At 34.2% G+C, this 19,753-nt stretch overlaps 1 protein-coding gene across 2 annotated transcripts; it reads right to left on the reverse strand.

Annotated features, from left to right (window-relative positions):
• Positions 1-550: 550 nt before the first annotated feature.
• Positions 551-19,674, reverse strand: LOC147070340 (putative RNA-binding protein Alsin2). 2 transcript variants are annotated; one of them, XM_085949996.1, is made up of 8 exons: positions 19,492-19,674; positions 16,043-16,137; positions 13,659-13,731; positions 10,400-10,498; positions 8,875-9,093; positions 7,483-7,695; positions 7,112-7,293; positions 551-1,627 (listed from the first exon to the last, which is right to left on the reverse strand). In XM_085949996.1, the coding sequence occupies exons 2-8, from the start codon at positions 16,102-16,104 to the stop codon at positions 1,546-1,548; spliced, it is 930 nt and encodes a 309-aa protein (XP_085806122.1). In that variant the 5' UTR covers positions 16,105-16,137; positions 19,492-19,674; the 3' UTR covers positions 551-1,545. The 2 variants fall into 2 exon arrangements, with proteins under 2 accessions (XP_085806122.1, XP_085806121.1); XM_085949995.1 differs by lacking the exon at positions 13,659-13,731.
• Positions 19,675-19,753: the final 79 nt, after the last annotated feature.

The raw sequence follows: 19,753 nt of genomic DNA on the forward strand, positions 1-19,753 counted from the left end.
AAACTTCATTTTGTAATGTGATATATGAATCATAAAACAACTAAAAGAAATATCAGAATTTAAAATGTGTCATAAAAATAATGTTTTATTATTTTTATGACCCTCTTTGGTCTCAAGTTCGACAGCAGAGCAATTATGACTTGTGAGTTAATAGGGTGTGACATAATTATAAATAAAGCCAACACTAAAATAAATGTTACTCACACTCAACACACAGTGAATATAATGATTCGTCTACACGAGACGAAATATGACGGGAAAAAATTTGGAATAAATCGTAAATTTGGTTCCAAACTTTCGGCCGATGGATCGGCCCAGATGGAGTTTTCGCATAGGTATGGTGGGCCGAAATATCGGCCCCGTGGGAGTAAAAGGGTTAATATTTGGATTCACATTTCACTAAAATGAAAATCACTGTCTTTTTACTTAGCAGGGCAGTATAGATCCACCACTATAAGTTATCCGCTGAGTGGGGGTGCCACATGCTTACATTTGACATATCATTCAATGCTTTTTATAGTGTGATGAGAAATAATAGAAAGGATTTTTTTATTATCGAAACATTTATTTGAATAATATAAATCATAACAGGTTAAATGATTTTTAATGTCTAAAAAGTCATTCGGGTATTTCTCAGGCATTCGTTGCCTGACATTAAAATTAATTGAAATAGGAAAACAGCAAGGTTGAATCAACTGGCTAACAACCAATCTTAGTAAAAAAAATGCCATTACATCCACTTTTGTTATGCATGGTCTGCGAGTTGATACTGAAAAAATGGTGTAACAAATCACGTTATGGATATATTTGATGGTACATCAGTTTATAATTTTTATATAGACAAATGAAATGTAAGTAGTAGATGTGATTAAGTTTCTTAATTTACTTGGATTGCAGTCATAATAAGATTATACACTTTACAAAGAATCATTTAAAAGATCAAATTTTTACAGTAATTGTCTATGTCATGTTTCCCAAACTAGCTCCGTGGAACACGACGTATTGCCAACATTCATTGAAAGTCGATGTTTTAAAAAAAAATACAAATGGGGATTTTGAAATGATAATATTATGTAGTCCACAGTTTGAAGTAATTGGGAGACGCTGATCTTTGCAATGGCAACTATTGCCTGTATGTATGTATGTGTTATGTTAAATGGCGAAGTCACATCTGGAAGGACTACAGTGAATCAATGAGGAATTAAGAATTACAGAATCAAATCAAAACTACATACTATGAATAAATTACAATGGCGGCAACAGATAGTAACCTGATGGGTCTAATTAAGTTATTTTGATAAGTATCCAATACATTATTAATAATAGAAATTCTACTGCACGACTATACATTACAAAAGTATGAAATGTATTTAAAACGCTGAAACGCTCGTAACCACGCAGTTTACGAAACAGAATCATAATAACATGTCAAACGTGTATCTGGCAGATTGACGACGACACGCGCGTATTTGAGCGATGAAAAGATTGGCGAGACAATGCGTATTGCGGTTATGGCGAAAAACAATTATTACTAAACGATTAATTCTAGTCTCTTCTTCGGTCTCTCGATCCGGAGCGGCGCTGGCGTCTTTTGTCACGGCTGCGGCTTCGAGACCTGCGTTCAGATCTGCCAATAAAATACAAATTCATAATATAAAATAGCTGCCTAGCATATACAAGTGTTGTTCAATAAGTATTTGACCCTGTGGAAACAAGTGAAGTCCGGAGGTGGAGGGTACCTTCATGGGGATGTGTGAACAGACCTCGTACCATTGATATATTTACAGGGTTCACCATTCCACACAATATCTGAAGTTGGCTACCCAAGCTCATGCATATTTATGACGTCTGACAAAAATCACCCTTAGCGACAAAGCCCACCAAAAGCAGTGGATCGGGGTGCTCGCTAGGAAGTAGGCACGCGAAGCGTGAATACAACTGAAATGACATGCCTTCTACCTGCGTATTACCCCTCACCCATGTAATACGCAGCAAAAGGAGCACAAATAATAATTACCATCAGTGCCTTTCATAACAAAGCAATAAAAATATTATTTTATTTGTCGGCGGCTTGTAATCCATATTCACGATGACATAATTCTGCTAGCGATATATCGCACACCCGCAACTAAACTACATGACTTTATTATTATTAAAAGAATGCCCGGTGCCCGTTTATCGACAACGCGTCCAGAAGGGGATAAATGAAAAAGCGCGCGCCCCATGTGCCTGTCGCATTCAATAGGCTTTGACGTATTTGAATATGTAGTATTTTCGTTGTATTGTCGTGCTACGAAGTCAAAACACGCTTGCGCTACACTCTGTGTGCGTTGAAATATGAGACAGGCTAGGCGCCGTGCCGTGTCCACGACGACTAGTGTGCGCTGCAATATTTGATTACGTTGTATTTTCGATGATTCACCGCACCACTTGCAAAATTTGCGCGTACGCTGCTTTGTGTGCAGCTTATCCCTTATTGCAATGTAGATAGACTTCAGTTTTAAGCACATACAATAATTATGTGTATATAATAATTCTCTTTGAAAACATCCCATATAATCTAATTATTTTCTTTTATTTTAAATTAATGTAAAAATAAAATTGACTTAAAAAACACTAATTAATTAATAACGTATTTTGGAAATTGACCCGCGCAGGCAGAGTTAATTTTTCCATCACTTTCATTTGTATTTTATCTGTTTATTAGGGAAAAAAAAATTAAATGTTTCTGGCAGACCAAACTTTAGGGCAGAGAAAATTTAATAATAAAATGATTTTATTTTTTACACACTTCATCCATATAATAAGACGTCAATGCCTCATATATACAAACACAACCACAACTCAATTTTACTCAAGAAATTCAGCAGAGACCCCTAAAACACTTGTTAGTGAAGTATGTCAACTTGCCACAAAATAATCTGTAATACACTAAACACACTTTTTTATCGTAAGCGGCCCTCGTAGTCCGGAGCATGAGGCACTGACCTTTCATCTGGGGGCTACTGGTTCGATTCCCGGTGAGGTCACAATATATTTATGTGATTTTCTCAAAGCCCGGGTGTTTGGTGATTGTTTCACTTCTATTACTGAATAGAGTATTGTTTCATTACACTACAGTAAAACCTCGATATAACCAACTAATAGTGGGTGTCTGCTAACGCCGAAAATCCGTTATATAAAAACGCAAACAAAATCCTGTTTATTCGTCTTTGAATAATATTCACACACACCCGTTGTGGAGTGACATTAATATTCGATGTCGAAGCAAGCGCGTGCTTTCGGTAATCCTGCTTCGAAAAAAAAATCAAGTTTTGTTGCTGTTTTTATATAATCAGCTCTCTAAAATCATGAAAATGCGTAATAAGTTAAATATGGCGAATTTCATTATCTGATGAATAGCCATTAATCAATATTATTAGATCGTCGAGATGCGATCTTATCACTGATAACTTTCATTTTGGGCGTGTTGTTTCTTCTTCCTCGCTATCTACCTAACATCCTCATTTTCCAAGATAATAACTTCAACTGCTATTTCACTTTCAGTCATGACATGATACCTAGGGTCACCTTCATCTACTTCTAACCATTATGAACGCATTGAATGGAGTAATAAAAGCATCCATTCACTTTGACTAAATAAATTAAGCCGCTATGCAGCTGTGTGAATTAGCGGCCAGCATTGCAAACATCAGTGCTACATTCAGTTTATGAGCAGGACGGCATTATGATTTGAATTCGAGTGCGAGAGGTATGACATCATGATTATCATGCGCAGAACATTGTTTACAAGCGGTGACACTTGGATTTAAACATGTATAATAATTAACAGGATGTTTATAACAATTTTCAGATTTGACCGGATATTTTGTCCGTTATATCCAAAGGTTTTACTGTACTATCATTGGGTGTCATGGCCTATTAATTGTAGTGAATATATGTGACGTTAAAAAACAAACGTGGCCATCTCCAGTCAATGACTTTTTTGAGATTTTTGGTTGGTATGATTGCTTGTGTTGTTTTATATAATATTATTTAGTTAAGACATGGCTATCTCCTCAATTTCTGCTTCAAAAATTCAAATAAAAGATGTGATTTTTTTCAAACTTAGTCATATCCATTGATTTTTTATATCAAACGTGGTCACATTCGTCTTGGCCAATAACGACGTAGCACTTTTTCAAAATGGCCAATCATGTCGTGGTATTTTATCAAGATGACTCCCATCAGCAAAAAGTTTTCTCTGTGTATACGATGTGCTCTTCAAGTTTTTAAGCGAAATAATTGTCAAAGAATGGAAAATAATCCAAATAAAGTTTGAAATAGTGTCTCCAGATAATGCACGAAAGTTAACCAGATCAAATTATACCATTAAACGTTCAAAGAAGACTGAAAAACGGTAAGTAAATTTTGATTTTCAAACGTTTTACGACAGTTAGCATTTTAGAACCTCAGGGCTGTGCCTTGGCTGTTCATATTTTATGTTCAGTTTTAAAGCTGCATAATATCGTGTAAACTGGTTCAGTCATCTTTATTTTTTTTATATATTTTTATTCAAAAATATTGTTATGTTTGTTTAGTTACCTTTAATTCTAATATCATAAAACTCAAAATAAATTCATAAACCCAATTATAATTTTCAAATTATGAAGTGTTAGTTGTAAATATGAAATAAGTTATACATTTATAATGTTGTTTTTTTCGGGTGCCGGTCGAAATCCCGAAGGGCCGAAATCCCGAATGCCGAAATCCCGAAAGCCGAAATCCCGAATGGCCGGAAGCCCAAAGGCCGAAATCCCGAAAAATAAAAAAATATAAACAGTAATAGTTTTCAACCAGCGGCACCCCAATAGGCGGCGCTTTTTCTAGAGTGTGTAATTTAACAAGATAATTGGAATAGTTATATAAAAAACTATTATTGATTATGGAATGATGCAACAAAATAATTTTCAACCAGCGGTACCCCAATAGGCGGCGCTTTTTCTAGAGTGTGTAATTTAACAAGATAATTAGAATAGTTATATAAAAAACTATTATTAATTATGGAATGATGCAACAAAATAATTTTCAACCAGCGGTACCCCAATAGGCGGCGCATTTTCTTGAGTAAGTAATTTAACAAGATAATTAAAATAGTTATTTAAAAACTATTATTTATTATGGAATGAAGCAACAAAATAATTTTCAACCAGCGGCACCCCAACACGCGGCGCTTTTCCTCGATTGCATAATTTAACAAGATAATTAAAATGGTTATATAAAAACTATTATTAATTATGGAATGAAGCCAGAAAATAATTTTCAACCAGCGGCACCCCAAAAGGCGGCGCTTTTTCTCGATTGTATAATTTAACTAGATAATTAAAATAGTTATATAAAAACTATTATTAATTATGGAATGAAAATTATTTTCTTGCTTCATTCCATAATTAATAATAGTTTTTATATAACTATTTTAATTATCTTGTTAAATTACACACTCTAGAAAAAGAGCCGCCTATTGGGGTACCGCTGGTTGAAAATTATTTTTTTGCTTCATTCCATAATTAATAATAGTTTTTATATAACTATTTTAATTATCTTGTTAAATTACACACTCTAGAAAAAGCGCCGCTTATTGGGGTACTACTGGTTAAAAAATATTTTTTGCTTCATTCTATAATTAACAATAGTTTTTAATACTACTATTTTCATTATCTAGTTAAATTATACAATCGAGAAAAAGCGCCGCCTTTTGGGGTGCCACTGGTTGAAAATTATTTTGTTGCTTAATTCCATAAATATTAATAGTTTTTATTATAACTATTTTAATTATCTTGTTAAATTACACACTCTAGATAAAGCGCCGCCTATTAGGGTACCGCTGGTTGAAAATTATTTTTTTGCTTCATTCTATAATTAATAATAGTTTTAATACTACTATTTTAATTATCTAGTTAAATTATACAATCGAGAAAAAGCGCCCCCTTTTGGGGTGCCGCTGGTTGAAAATTATTTTGTTGCTTCATTCCATAATTAATAATAGTTTTTAATACTACTATTTTAATTATCTAGATTAATTATACAATCGAGAAAAAGCGCCGCCTATTGGGGAACCGCTGGTTGAAAATTAATACTGTTTATATATTTTTATTTTTCGGGATTTCGGCCTTCGGGATTCCGGCCATTTGGGATTTCGGCCATTCGGGATTTTGACATTCGGGATTTCGTCCGGCACCCATTTTAACACAACCCTGTTTGTAAGAATACAAAACAAACCGATCGAATACAAAACAAAACTGTCTATCTCCAATAGTATTTATGTCAAATCCAGATGATACAAAACAAACATAGCCATCTCCAACATAAAATCGTAAATATCTTGTTTATTAAGGATCCGCGATTATTGAGCATTGTTTAAATCGTATTCTTTAAATAAAATATAATCATAAATTAGGAAATTATTAACTCACGGGTTCAAATTAACCACAAAAACAAAAAAGTTGATTTACTCAGTTTCACATGTGATGGAGATGACCACGTTTGTTTTTTAGCGTCACATATATGAATACGTGTATTAATTAAGGCTCTAAGTACCAAAAAGTAGTATTGCCTGTAGTTACAAAATACCGAGTCATTGCAGTAAAATTTCATGAAGCAGACCTTTTGAAAAATGTGGTTTTACAGTATGAAGCAATCACGGCAGCTTCTATAATTTTAGGTATTAAGAACTCGCAAGTGTCAACACACCATCGTCAGCCATTTTATATTGAATGAGGTTGACCACTGTAGTGCTATTTACACCATTATAAATAAAATAGGCCAACAGACTTACAACGTCGACAGGTTTAAATATTTTGCTGTATTTTTTTGACTTGCTTGAGGCACTTAGACCATAGTTGAAGTTATTGGCGTTAGTATGTAGAACACTTTTCTATAAAAATGTCAGTTTTTTTTGTTTTTGGTACTTAGCGCCTTAATTAATACACGTATTCATATGTATACATACATATTATTTTAATTGTAAACATATCATAAATTTTACGCCGGGACTAGTTTTAGTAATATTTTTGAAATTTGAATATAAAGTTTTCGATCATAGGAACATAATTATTAGTAATGAATGCATCACCTGTCGGAGCGATCTCGACGTTCCCGCGATCGAGATCTGTGTCTCCTGGCTCTCCTATCAAGCTCCCTACCGCCAACGTAGTGGCTGGGACCCCTTCCTCCGCCTCCGCCTCCCCCGCTGCGGCGACTGTCGTCCCCTTTGTACTGCTTGCGTCGCTCTTCACGCCGGCTGTCAATATTTTTCTAACAGACAAACCATATTAACAGTGATTAAATAGAAGGCGATTTTTGAGCGGTGATTAAAATTAGGGAAATACGCATCCAAAAAAGGAGATAACAATTAAATAAATGTTATATTTGTTGAATATATTTCCTGTCATATGAATATTATGTTACTAAAATTTGAAATATTGAGCGCTCTTGTGTACATACGGCTAGGTCGGAGAGTTTCTCCCGGATGGTGATGAAGCCGAGATGCAGCTTCCCGCCAAAGTGATCGGCCAGCCGGCGGTCATTGTCGTGGATGCCCAGGTAGGCGGAGCACACCTCGCACACGCGCAGTTTCTGCTGCTGGTAGCTGCTTGCCGGCATCGAGTTCCTGTACTCCTGCTCGGCCTCTGACTTCTCCTTACGTAACTGCTCGATCTGATTCAATGCAATCAAAGGTGTTAATGAAAACTCGCACCCGTTGTGCTTTATATCTCAGTGTTGCGAACTGTCTCTCACAAAAAAATATGCCAGATAGACGAAGAAAATACATTAGATCTCTTACATGCCTATTATGCTAAGCAGTAAAAATGCTAGATTTTGTCAAAGTTAAAAAATATCTAGAAACTACTTTTAAATAAAAAGTCATAATTATGAATATTATTTTCACGAGAGCAAAGATTAACTTGTTGACTGCGGAGCATTTAATCACTATTTAATTACTGCAGTTAAATAACATGCTAGTTATATCGAATGGCCAATTAATTAGTGTACAACAGGTGTGCCATCCGCGTGGAAAGGATTGAAGAAGACTTTATTGTTACATGCCTAATAAATAAATCATACAACCATTAACTCATTTAGTGCTAACACCGCGACTGGCGCGTTTGGATTAGTTGGCCATTAGATATAATTAACATATGATATTTAAATGTGGTAATTAAATATTAATTAACAGGTCAGCAGTCATTGTGTTAAGAGCGTACATAAGTGAAACGGCAAATAATTTTCAACACTATGTGGGACGTAATTTCGGCCGCATTGCCATTCGGAGAGCGATTGCCTACTTGTCAGCACGTCAATTTGTGTTGTGATGGCGTCGGAGCAATATATTCTTAAATCGTGTAAAGATGACTAAAAAACGTTCCGCATGTACTTGAAAAAGAAAACATGTCAATGAATATACTATTATTATTAGTAATATAACAATAAACATAACATTAAATGGACGCATGTTGTATTTTTATGACAAATTATATTTCAATCGGCTCGCGTCATTTGCATAATCCGCACACCGCCTAGTCACGATCTTTTTAGACCATGCCTCAGCTGAGGTATGGCCTTAAATGCAGGTACGAAATTTGGTCATCAATTACAGATAGCTTATTTTCTTACCCGGTTTGGTATAATTTAGCCAACAACCGTAGGCAACAGTGGTTACAGTAAAGAATAGAATTGTCCCAGAATTTTTTCAGTACCTATGGTTAAATCGCTAACCATAGAAACATTAATATTCCGTCTGTAGGCAACATTGTAAATAAAGTAAGTCAACACATTTATTGCCAGGCCCTTAAAATACTAGTGAACCGTAAAATAAGTAGATTGACAGGTAATTACCTCCTCCATGAGTCGCATGCTGTCTTCGACCAGCCCCTCTGCCCCGAGCGCCTCCGCCCTTGCCAGTTTTTTACCGATATGCTCGGCCAGCTCATGGACAGCATTCGCTTTGACGGCCACTTCCGCGGACAATTCCTCTTGGGTTTCCGCCAGGCGGAGCTTTGCGGCATGGGTGCGACGATCGCAGTCCCCAATGAACGCCTGCAGGTGCTCTGTGGCCTGAATTCAACCACACAGCTTACTTACATCATCATTTTGCACTGTATTATAGTCTGCTATTTAAAATCTACGATAAATTATATAAACTCAATATCATTTCAAGCAACATTGCTTATAGGTACATAAAATTAACATTAATACTAGAAAACAATACCAGGTGACAGGTCACTTCAACATTTTCGGTCATTTGTCAAGTTATTATGAAGATGTTGAGGAAAAAATTGATTTTTGGACTATTTTGTATGGGAACTTCAATGTTTCTGTGTGGATTTTAGTAATTCAGAGGTAATTCGACTCATTTGTGAATATAATGATTATTATGTATTATGGATCATTAAACTAATTTTTCAATTTCCAATGCTCATTTCTAGAGCATAGACGCAACGGAAATGACACAGTTGTCATAGAGCGCTCCTAAAATGTAGTCGACCCGAGCAGCTCGTCGTTCCTTTTCAATATCCATTTCAAAAGTAATATTATTTCTTTTCCTTTCCCTCACAGATTTATTTTCTTTTACGACCTGATAAAAATAAACGATTCCTTTATTATCATGTGGGTTTATTTTTCAAATTTAGAATTTTTGTTTACATGTATCTTTTCTTTCACCTTCACCCCATTTAATAACGTTCTCTCCCTGTCCCGCTGCTCTCTGCTACACATATGTTTTCTCTCATGCGTTATTGATAAATCAAGACAAATATATTATAAGGTAACTATTTGTACAGATGTATGTTTTGAGGAAATCGAAGGCAGAATGGACATAATGTATGTCAATGTGACAATATCTTCTATTTATATTATGTACAATATTTTTACCACATAAAGTATAATAATTCAATTCCATTATAAGCTACAATATATGTGTTTTAGCCCATGAATACTATTATGTATCTACAGTAGGCGCTCGGTAATCCGGCATCCATATTTTTTCACCTATACCGGATTGTCGGAAATGCCGGATTATTGGATTTCTATAGGAAATAATTCTAACACAGATTTGCACAGTAAAAATCTTTATTAGTTTATGTAAACATACACAAAAAATTGGTTCATAACATTGTTTACTTAATCAATATTGATAATAGGTTGTGTCGCAATATCATGTTCAATATTCAAACTGCCGGGTGACTCTGCTCTGTAATCCGACAGTTTAATGTGAAACCTGCCGGATTATAAAGCAGAGTTGCAAAATGCCGAACTATTGGATGTGCTGGATTGGTGAACGCCGGATTAGCGAGCGCCTACTGTATCTTGTAATTTTTATTTTAAAAGTAAAAATGGACAATAATAATCGTGAGTCACTTACATCGATATCATAGAAGTAGTCCTTGGCTTTGGATGCCTGTTCGAAGTCAGCCCGCAGTGCTAAGTCATGAATTTTTGGGCAATCTCCCAGATCCATACGCTGTCAAAATATATTAAAACTGCAAATTAGTCAACCATAAAGAAGCATGTCAACAGATGCTTCTTCCACGGTGAAACTCCTTAGAAATAATACTCGTAAATAATTACAAAAGGGTTTTGTTGTTAACATACTATTAAAATAATATATTCTATTTTATTTACTGCCCTAATGAAACAATACCGGAAGGCTATTGTCACAATTAGAATTAAGTTAAAATTAATTAGAACGAATTTATAAAACTAAATTAAAAATCTATCTGTAAACATCAGATTGATGTTACTAAAGAATATAATATAATACGCATACTAGAGATTGCAATCCTGCACAAAATTTTCCAATCCCAGGATTAATATTTTCTATTAAGGAATTAACATTTTACAATCCCGGCATTCAGTTTTTTAAATCCCACGATTAGACAATAACAAGTGAAATTTTGCTGGCAATTTTATTATAATAAGAAAAAACTACCCCTATTTGAGAAATTAAGTTTCTGTTAATTTATTCCGATACCATGGGAACGTTGAAAATTTTATCTGTACTTCTTTAGTTGACAAAACATGATTTTTGTAAAAAAAATAATCAAACAATAACTAATCCCGAAATTCTAGAACTCTGATAATTTCGAAATCAAGAAACTGAGCGGAATCCCTGGATTGCAAACCCTAATGCATACATACATTGTGAAAGTGATTATATAATACAAAATAAATAATTATATAAATATATTGCAGAGCAACGTTACCAGTTATAAGGAGACATTGAATTTTACGGAAATATTCAAGTAACCCAATAGGTATACTTGGTGAAAAACATATTATAATTCAAACGTAGACAATGATATTCGGATGAAATAAATTTAAAAATTGATATTTTAAATAGTACAGTGTTGCAACACTTATTTTAACTAATTGATGATTTAGTAAATAAAGAAAATGGTGTATAGTGTGGATTTTCCAATGCTGTAATATTATTATCATCAAAATAATGATGTCATTGGTAACTTTATGGCTAATAAAGAAAGTTTGTTGATTACTTTTAACATGCGTTTTAAAATAATCCTCTGTAACGAAAATAAATAAATATAAAAATTTGATTAATGATAAATTAGAATCAACATTTTGAGTGAATTATAAAAAAATGAGTCAGTGAATAGAGACGATTTCAATTTAAAGAGTCTGTAAGGACAACATGTAGACATATAGTTTTATTATCGCTATATAATAATAGACAATTGATACAAAAACATTCGTATGTAAGACGCACCATATGTAGACCAGCCGTCGGGAGTCGTGGGCGGTGTGGCGGAGAAAAATAAGATGATACTCACATAACCAGGTAACAAGTCAGTATCAATCGATCAAATCTAACAAAATCAATCATTTGCAAACATGACCAAAAAAAAAAAAAATTCAGTACAGCACGATTGCCCCATCTTTGAAAATGGGTTATGTGTTAACTCGAAGTCCTGCGTAATAATTTTTACGAGGCCGGTTAGCCTCAAGATTATTAATTTCAACTAACAATAATGTTTCATTCTGTAACAATATCAATCATGAGTGAGTTGTGATGGATAAAGGTCAAACTGTGCGAATTAAAAATGCTGGACATATCTAGATTTGAACCTGACAGAAAAACACATCAAGCTGAGTAAAATCCCAAACAAAACTTAATTCTATAAGCTACCATCTCAGCTAATCAAAAACAATAATGATAAGATTTTTACTCAACTTCCGCGTCTATCAGGAATCCATGATCCACACTCTGTGTCTTTTTATCATATAATATTTATAAATTTATAAAAACTATTTATAAAAATCTTAAATGAGCATTTTGCTTAGTTCTTCAAAAGTTGCAGTTCGTTCTCTTAGAAGACGCTCTCAGTTATTTTTTTTAAATGGAAAAAAAAAGATTTGTCATATCATAAAATTGTATAAATAAACCATTTATTTTATTTAAACGGAAAATTCACAAAATTTGAGAATGTAACATTCTATATATTGAACATACATAATTAAGCTACGAGCATCCTACCGAACTATGACGATTTTAACTAGTAGTTCATACATGAAATGCTTATTAAATTACATTACAATCTCAAATCTTGTGAATTATTCTTTTGAATAAAAGAAATAGTTTATTAAATTATTAGCAAGTCTAGGTACGTTATAAAAACTAAATAATGGAGTGATTTCGGTTAGTAATTAAGGAATTAATTGATACCTACCTAAATTTAATCTACTAAAACCGATAGCCAACATTGTAATGCGATTTGTTACATGGCGATCTCAGCCATGGGAAAACTGGGTCCTGAGACACTATTTTGCAGGGCAGGTTGGTTTAGAGGGGTCTATGTTCGTGTTAGTAATAGTGAAGTGATCAATGCTGAAAAGAGTTGGAGATATCGTTCAATAAAAACGTTTTGGGTATTTATTGAATTAGGTGAATACAGCTATTTATAAAGGATTTATCTTAATAAATAAAATCCACCTAAAAATTGTTGTTTTCTTTTTTTTTTACCTTACTTAGCAAACTACCCTCGCACAATGCACACAAAGACACGTCACGCTAATCAAAAAGAATCAAGTCAGACACGTTCAACAGTTATAATATGCACAGTTTGCTGTATGTATAAAATATCGTAGACTCGATCAGTGTTCAGATTGAAGCAATAGTCACAGACATGTCGAATATCCAAGACGGTGTAACAATGTTGATACGTGTGGAAATACCTATGAAAAATAGTAACACCAAATTTTACAAAAAAAATTAAAAATACTGCAGACATAGTTACAAATGCCGCGGCGGAAGCTGCCTGAAAAGAGAATCATTTAAGTGACATACGTTCAATGTTTGCCGACGGATTCCTGCTGTGAACTAACGCCGGACGATTTTGCGCAACTTGTGAAAAAAAAATCTATTTACGTACCCTCGCGTCGTATGGCCAGTAATTTTTTTTTAACCTTCTCTCTTGTATACAATTGATTTTACTTACCGATGGTGACAGTCCGTGGGGGGGATATATATCCGCCCGACAGTGGGGCGGATAGTGGACTGTTGCGGGTTCGTTATCATTGCACATTGAATGTTTTCTATATGCACAAATATTTTCATATTTAACCTAGATACAACATAGCTTTTATACGTACGGCAGGGTACTTACAGAACGGCCTAACTCATTTATCAAACATTTTCTATCCTCATCGTTAAGATTTAGATAATGTGATGGTGAATTTCTGAAAAAGTATATTGTACCAGTATTAGTGCTAACATGAATACTGTTCCCATTTAAACATAATACCAATTATTAAAACAATAAAATATGCAATAACAAATATACAAATAAAACAAAAATAAAACATTTCCCATTAATAACTTATGTTCAAAAAGACACACAAAAACATTTGCTAATGTTTCAGACAACGGGTATCTCATATTATAAATTATTCTGAAAGGTAAATGTATAACTATTATCTGAAAATGGCTGAAATTTTTAAACCTTACACTTAAGGTCTAGCCAGGCTGCGATGCAAAGTTCTGATCGTAGTGCTAGTCATTGCTGCTGTATACTTCAAATACAATGCGGTGAATTGTTTGAAATACATAATTAATATTTACAATGGATTCTTGAACTATCATTTTCCAGCATGTATCCTTCATTCGTGCAGGTCGCGAAAAATGCTCAAACAAAATTAGCAAAAAATTATTCCTATATTTATCGTTTTCCCGCACTGATTGTTGAAAATTATATCAAATTTGTCGTATATTCCTGGATTGATTGTTTTTGATAGCTCTAAACTAGCGTTGCACTAACCGCCAGCAATACCATTTGTTGCGGCCCAAAATGTACTGTATCACCATGTGTTTCATTGAATATAATAGATAGTATCTAGGTACTAAGTTCCATTGTGCAAATATGCACGTAATGCAGAGTGAAGAGAGATTGGAGTATCTGATATGAAACTATTAAATTAAATATGTATGTCTAGTCACCAGTGCAATATATCATTATTAGTTTTACCCATTTTTTTTTTTTTTAGAATTATTAATAACCATGTCCTTGCTTTTTCGTACAAGGTGGTTGTTAGTAATTTTGAACAATCACAAACACCCAGGCTTTGAGAAAAACACATAAATGTTTTTGTCATGACCGGGAATCGAACCCAGAACTCTCGGGTGGAAGACCAGCCCACCGCACCACGAGAGCCGCCTTAGTTTTACCCATTGTGGCCCGTGAACAATTAGATAATGGATAAATTGGCCCCTCTGTCAAAAAGGTTGTGCATTAATTAAACCCCACTTATATATTCGGCTGTCACTGGTTCCACATTCAGACGAAAGTGTTGTCAACAGCTCATGCTCTTGTGGAGTCTGACAGCATCCACTTATGCAATAAATGTGAAATTTTAATCGTTAGTTAGAATTAGCTAACTAAGCTAGAACATACAAGCGTAACTAGCACCAAGATCGGAACTCGCAGTTATGTGCCGTTGCCTCGTATTCCATTTAATTTATTAGATAAATGGTAAGAATCATTGAAGGCCTGTGGCCCCAACTGAACATAGTCATCAATGGACTAAGAAATGGGTCTAAGTCCATTCTTTTTGCGTTTCAGATATTAAAAAAAAGAGCATGAATTACATTGCATTTGGGAGATGTTAACAAAAAATTCTTTATTAGTCAATATGCTAGGTGGGGATTGAATTATTAAAATGAATTAAAAGAATATTGCCTAAAATAAATTCAGATGGAAAGTTGGTAAATTAATATGTCGAAGCTGGAATTTGGTTAAGATTAAGAAAAACCAGGACGGCAATGAAGTTGTAGTTTTAACCACGCATAGTGTGTTAAAAAAAATAAACTGAAGCACCGATTTCCGTAAAATTACAAATATATATAAAAAAGGGCGTGTTGCAGTGTGAAATCAGGACACAAGTGATCAACATGGATCAGCAAAGGAATGGATTAGAAAAAATGTGTCAATTAGACTGAATTAAATTATATAAAGCTTGTTTTTGTCGGTGGCTATTTCGGTACTCGCTCCATCATCGAGACGAATTTGATAGCTATCTCGACTACAAAACAAATTTTGTATGATTCAATTCAGCGTTGTTGAACGATAACACATTGAAATTGCATCACGAAAATGTAATGAATAAATTGGTATAATATAATGATTTGAATAACAGAAAAATTTAAACATGTGTTAATATATAATGGGAAATTAATTAATATGGCAACGCTGTAAATATACCATGAATTATGTGTAAAACAGATGTTATTCTTGAGACAATATTTGATTCAATCATGAAAGGTAATCGGATAGAATAGGAAATGTTTTCAGAAAAGCATAGGGGGGTATTATTAGTTTCTTGAAGAGGCGGGTAAATAAAATGTTTTCATTTTAAAAAAAGATTAATTTTAACGAAAAAGGCGTGTCATGAAATCAATTCATATCTTTTGGAGGACAAACGAAACCCAAAAATGGTGGATGACAAGATAAAGTAAACAATTTGAGTGAGGTTGTAATGTTATTGAAATAATTACCGTTGACGACAGGATCTCGTGAGGGCAGCACTGCAGTAGGAAACTCTTGCACACTGAGCCATCAGAGAATTTTACTTGAAACTTATCAGTTTCTCCTGCAAGACAAGAAAGTTATGTTTTATCTCGATAAGCGAATGTACCCACAACACATGGACTCAATTATTCTGAAGCATCATTGTTGATTTGCAATATCAGCAGGGTTATTCTAAATATTTAAAACACGGTAACACGTTTCCATTATTTTTATTGCTCCAAAATAACACAGATATCACTGAGAGCAATTCCATAAACAAGGCACACCGCACTGTGTATTATTTGATTCCAAATGCGTCCGATTAGCATCTCCAATTGGACTACTTTTTATCCAATTAGAGTTTTTAATTGGATGCATTTGAAATCAAAAATTTGATAACTCGTGTTAAACGCGGTCATGAGCAGCATTTTCTCAATTTCAAAGGACGTAGATTACAATACCCTTTTATGGTATCGACATTTATGTTAAATGATCATGAAATTGTGATTTTTAGAATAAGAAAAAACAGGAGACAATATTAAATATGTATGTTAGAATTGGCTCCCAAAAATATCCTAAATTATTTATTGTGTTTTGTGTGTGCCAACAAAATCACATCGACAGAGTTGATATGTATCAGTTGTATTGAGTTTGTATGTGCAACCCACCTTATGCTCAATATTAATGAATTCACAATATTTTGGGACACAATATCCACACAATGGAAGCAGCTTGAAGAGGCCTTCATCCAGCAGTGGATAGATTAAGGCTGCTGGTGCTGCCGATGATGATATGTCCAAAATATAAGTGATTTAAAGAGCCTTGTGTGGTAGAAAGTTACTAGTGGATGATATTTGTTGGTGGTTTTCATTGAAATCCCATAATATATTGTGTTATTAATATGATCCAAACAGAAGTGTGGACATGGTCTTTCATCCTGGGACGGTCCCGGCTAAGGTATAGATACAGTACTTATATTATCGTCAAAGAAATATTTGGTAAACGACCTATAATTCACATTTTTAATGTAGAAATTGAAATAAATGTATGCTACTTACACCAATTATTATTATATCAGACAATTAAAAATTGTTATACCTACAATTGTATTTCACAAAAACTTAACAAGATGACAGACGCGAGCCCAACAATGGCCGATGGCAGTAAGTGTATTTTTCCATTAACATTCTTGTTCCACTATCTGTACCGACTGAAGAAACAAATTTAATTTAAACCTATGGCGCAAAGCCTACCCCCGCCGCTTGCAGTGGGATACAATCTACTGTAACCAATGACATTAATATGGACGAAGCATCTGGAAAAAAAATGACAATCACTTTTTTGTCGGGTCTGCCGAATGGCATAATCTGTTCTAACGCCATTACAATAAAGGTGATATTGCTATAAATTCCCAATGCTTGTTGTCGGGTCTGCCGCATGGTTCGGTTCTAACGGGTTCGCTCAAATGTACATTGATACTAGAAACACTGTTCTAACGCCATTACAATAAAGGTGATATTGCTATAAATTCCCGATGCGTGATATCGCATAATGGATATTGCGTGACGTCTACATATGCACGTGCGAATGTTGCTATGGGCGAATTTACTTGCTAGCTACTGTACTGAGTGCGTCGTCCATTAATAATGTCATTGACTGTAACCCAGAAACAAATAAAAACCTATGGCATAAAGCCCTCTGCAAGCGGCGGGGGTGGCTGCAAATGGCATCATTGGGACTCAGATATCATACTGTCAATTTATGTATGTTAAACACTGTTTATACTGTCTAATAAATGAATTCAATAATGTATTTTAATAACATCAAATCGTTAATTACTAATTTGGACTAATTATAGAAGCCTGGTCAAACTGTGCTATAACAATGTATTTATTGTGAAATCACCGGGAATCGAACCCAGAGACCCCATAGGGCAATTGGTGATTGTGAAATTTTTTTTAAAGTCTCAACAGTCTTATTTAGCTTTACGTTTACATATACACTGTGAAAGCATATTATTACAATTGAGGCGTCTAATTCCAAAAAGCGATAAGTCCACACTTGGTCAAAATCGAGAAAAAAATTTGCACGTATTCTTTGTATAATTTTACACAATATGTATTGATCTATAAATTCCAAAACGCGACATAACCCTACGAAATAAATATTTTAAGTCTTGATTTATTACAAAAAGCGCTAAGTCCGTGTTTCATATTATTTAAAGCTTGGTTGATTTCGCGCGTGTTTAAGTCAACCAATAAGGGAACGTTCAATATTGAAAAGGGCGTCTCCCATGCTGTAGCATCTGGTAAACTCATGACATTGCCACGGAAATATGTGCCTTATGCGAAATAAATTAAAAAGTGAGGTAAACAAATAATTGAAGCTTGAAACATAAAAACGTTGTTTCCCGCAAATATTGAATTGTGGACTTGTCGCTTTTTGTAATTAGACGCCTCAATTACTCATGCAGTTATTACAATTCAAATTTACAGGAGAAAAAAAAAACAATTTACACTGTTAGGCCACACTCCCTCAGAAACACTAGGGACACACTGGAACGCTTTGATATTCGGCCGAGCCCAAAAATATCGAAAGATTCAGTGGCAATTGGTACTTTTGTTTGCTTAGTTCTTCAAGAAGCCTGTATCTGGGCAACATACAGAGGACATTGCCAAACGACGTGAATAATATCTTCAATCTCACTTGTTATATTTATATTATTGTCATTTATTATACCCAAGCGAGCCAGGGATGCGGCAAGATTATAATAGTCCGCTCTTAAGCGATTCATTGTGACAACTACGTCCCTTATTTAGCATTTTATTGGTTACCATGGTTTGGTTTCAGAACTTGTTTTAATGAGTTAATGCTTTCTGTCAGTATACCTTCGATATTAAGATTAATTATTATGTTGGTGTAGAGCAGAAATGGTTTTTTTTTTAAATGGGTTAGTAGTCTTCAGTGCAGTAAAAGCACATGTATTTCATATATTTTTTAATGTGTTTTGTAAGCGATTTCGTGGAGAATATCGCTTCATGATTGAGAATAAATGGAAAATTTTTTACAACATTTTTTTTGTGGTAGGAAGTGTCTACCCATGTAAAAGTAAATGTGGACGTGTTATTTTTTCTATAGTATTTCTACCTAACAATCAATCTAATCAAATGCAAACGTTCTTGATATTGTCGTAAAAGAGAAAGTGAAGATTAAATTTATAAAATATTATTGCAGTCCATAGTTAAATGTCACTTGTTCGAATAAATTTAAAATAAAATTAGTAAATAAACACGACAAATGACTGCAACATCACGGATGAAATCAAGTTAACATAGGAACGTATCGAATTAATTTAAAAAGTAATCATAATTTCTAATATTATTGATATGACAAAGATTGAGTATATTCCTTGAAAAGAATCATGTTTTTCACCAACCATTTCTCGCAGTACCCATGAGCTGGTCCAACATGGCCCGCATCTGCTCTTGCGCCGACATCTCGAGGAGTTAAACAAATATTTAAAATGTAATATAGTGCAACTTCTATTTCTAAAATTGACCTCTTTTTATCTGCTATATTGCCCGCAAACTCGGAGTTCAGACGAACTCGTAGGCAATATGGCGGCTTATGGGTTTTAATCTTTTGAACGGCTATTAAGTAAATGTAATATGGTTGGTGTTGGGCGAGTAAAGTAAATA

This window comes from Rhyacophila brunnea, unplaced genomic scaffold, assembly GCF_057557595.1.
Source record: "Rhyacophila brunnea isolate RB1 unplaced genomic scaffold, BYU_Rbru_1.0 scaffold_22, whole genome shotgun sequence".
Taxonomy (NCBI): domain Eukaryota; kingdom Metazoa; phylum Arthropoda; class Insecta; order Trichoptera; family Rhyacophilidae; genus Rhyacophila; species Rhyacophila brunnea.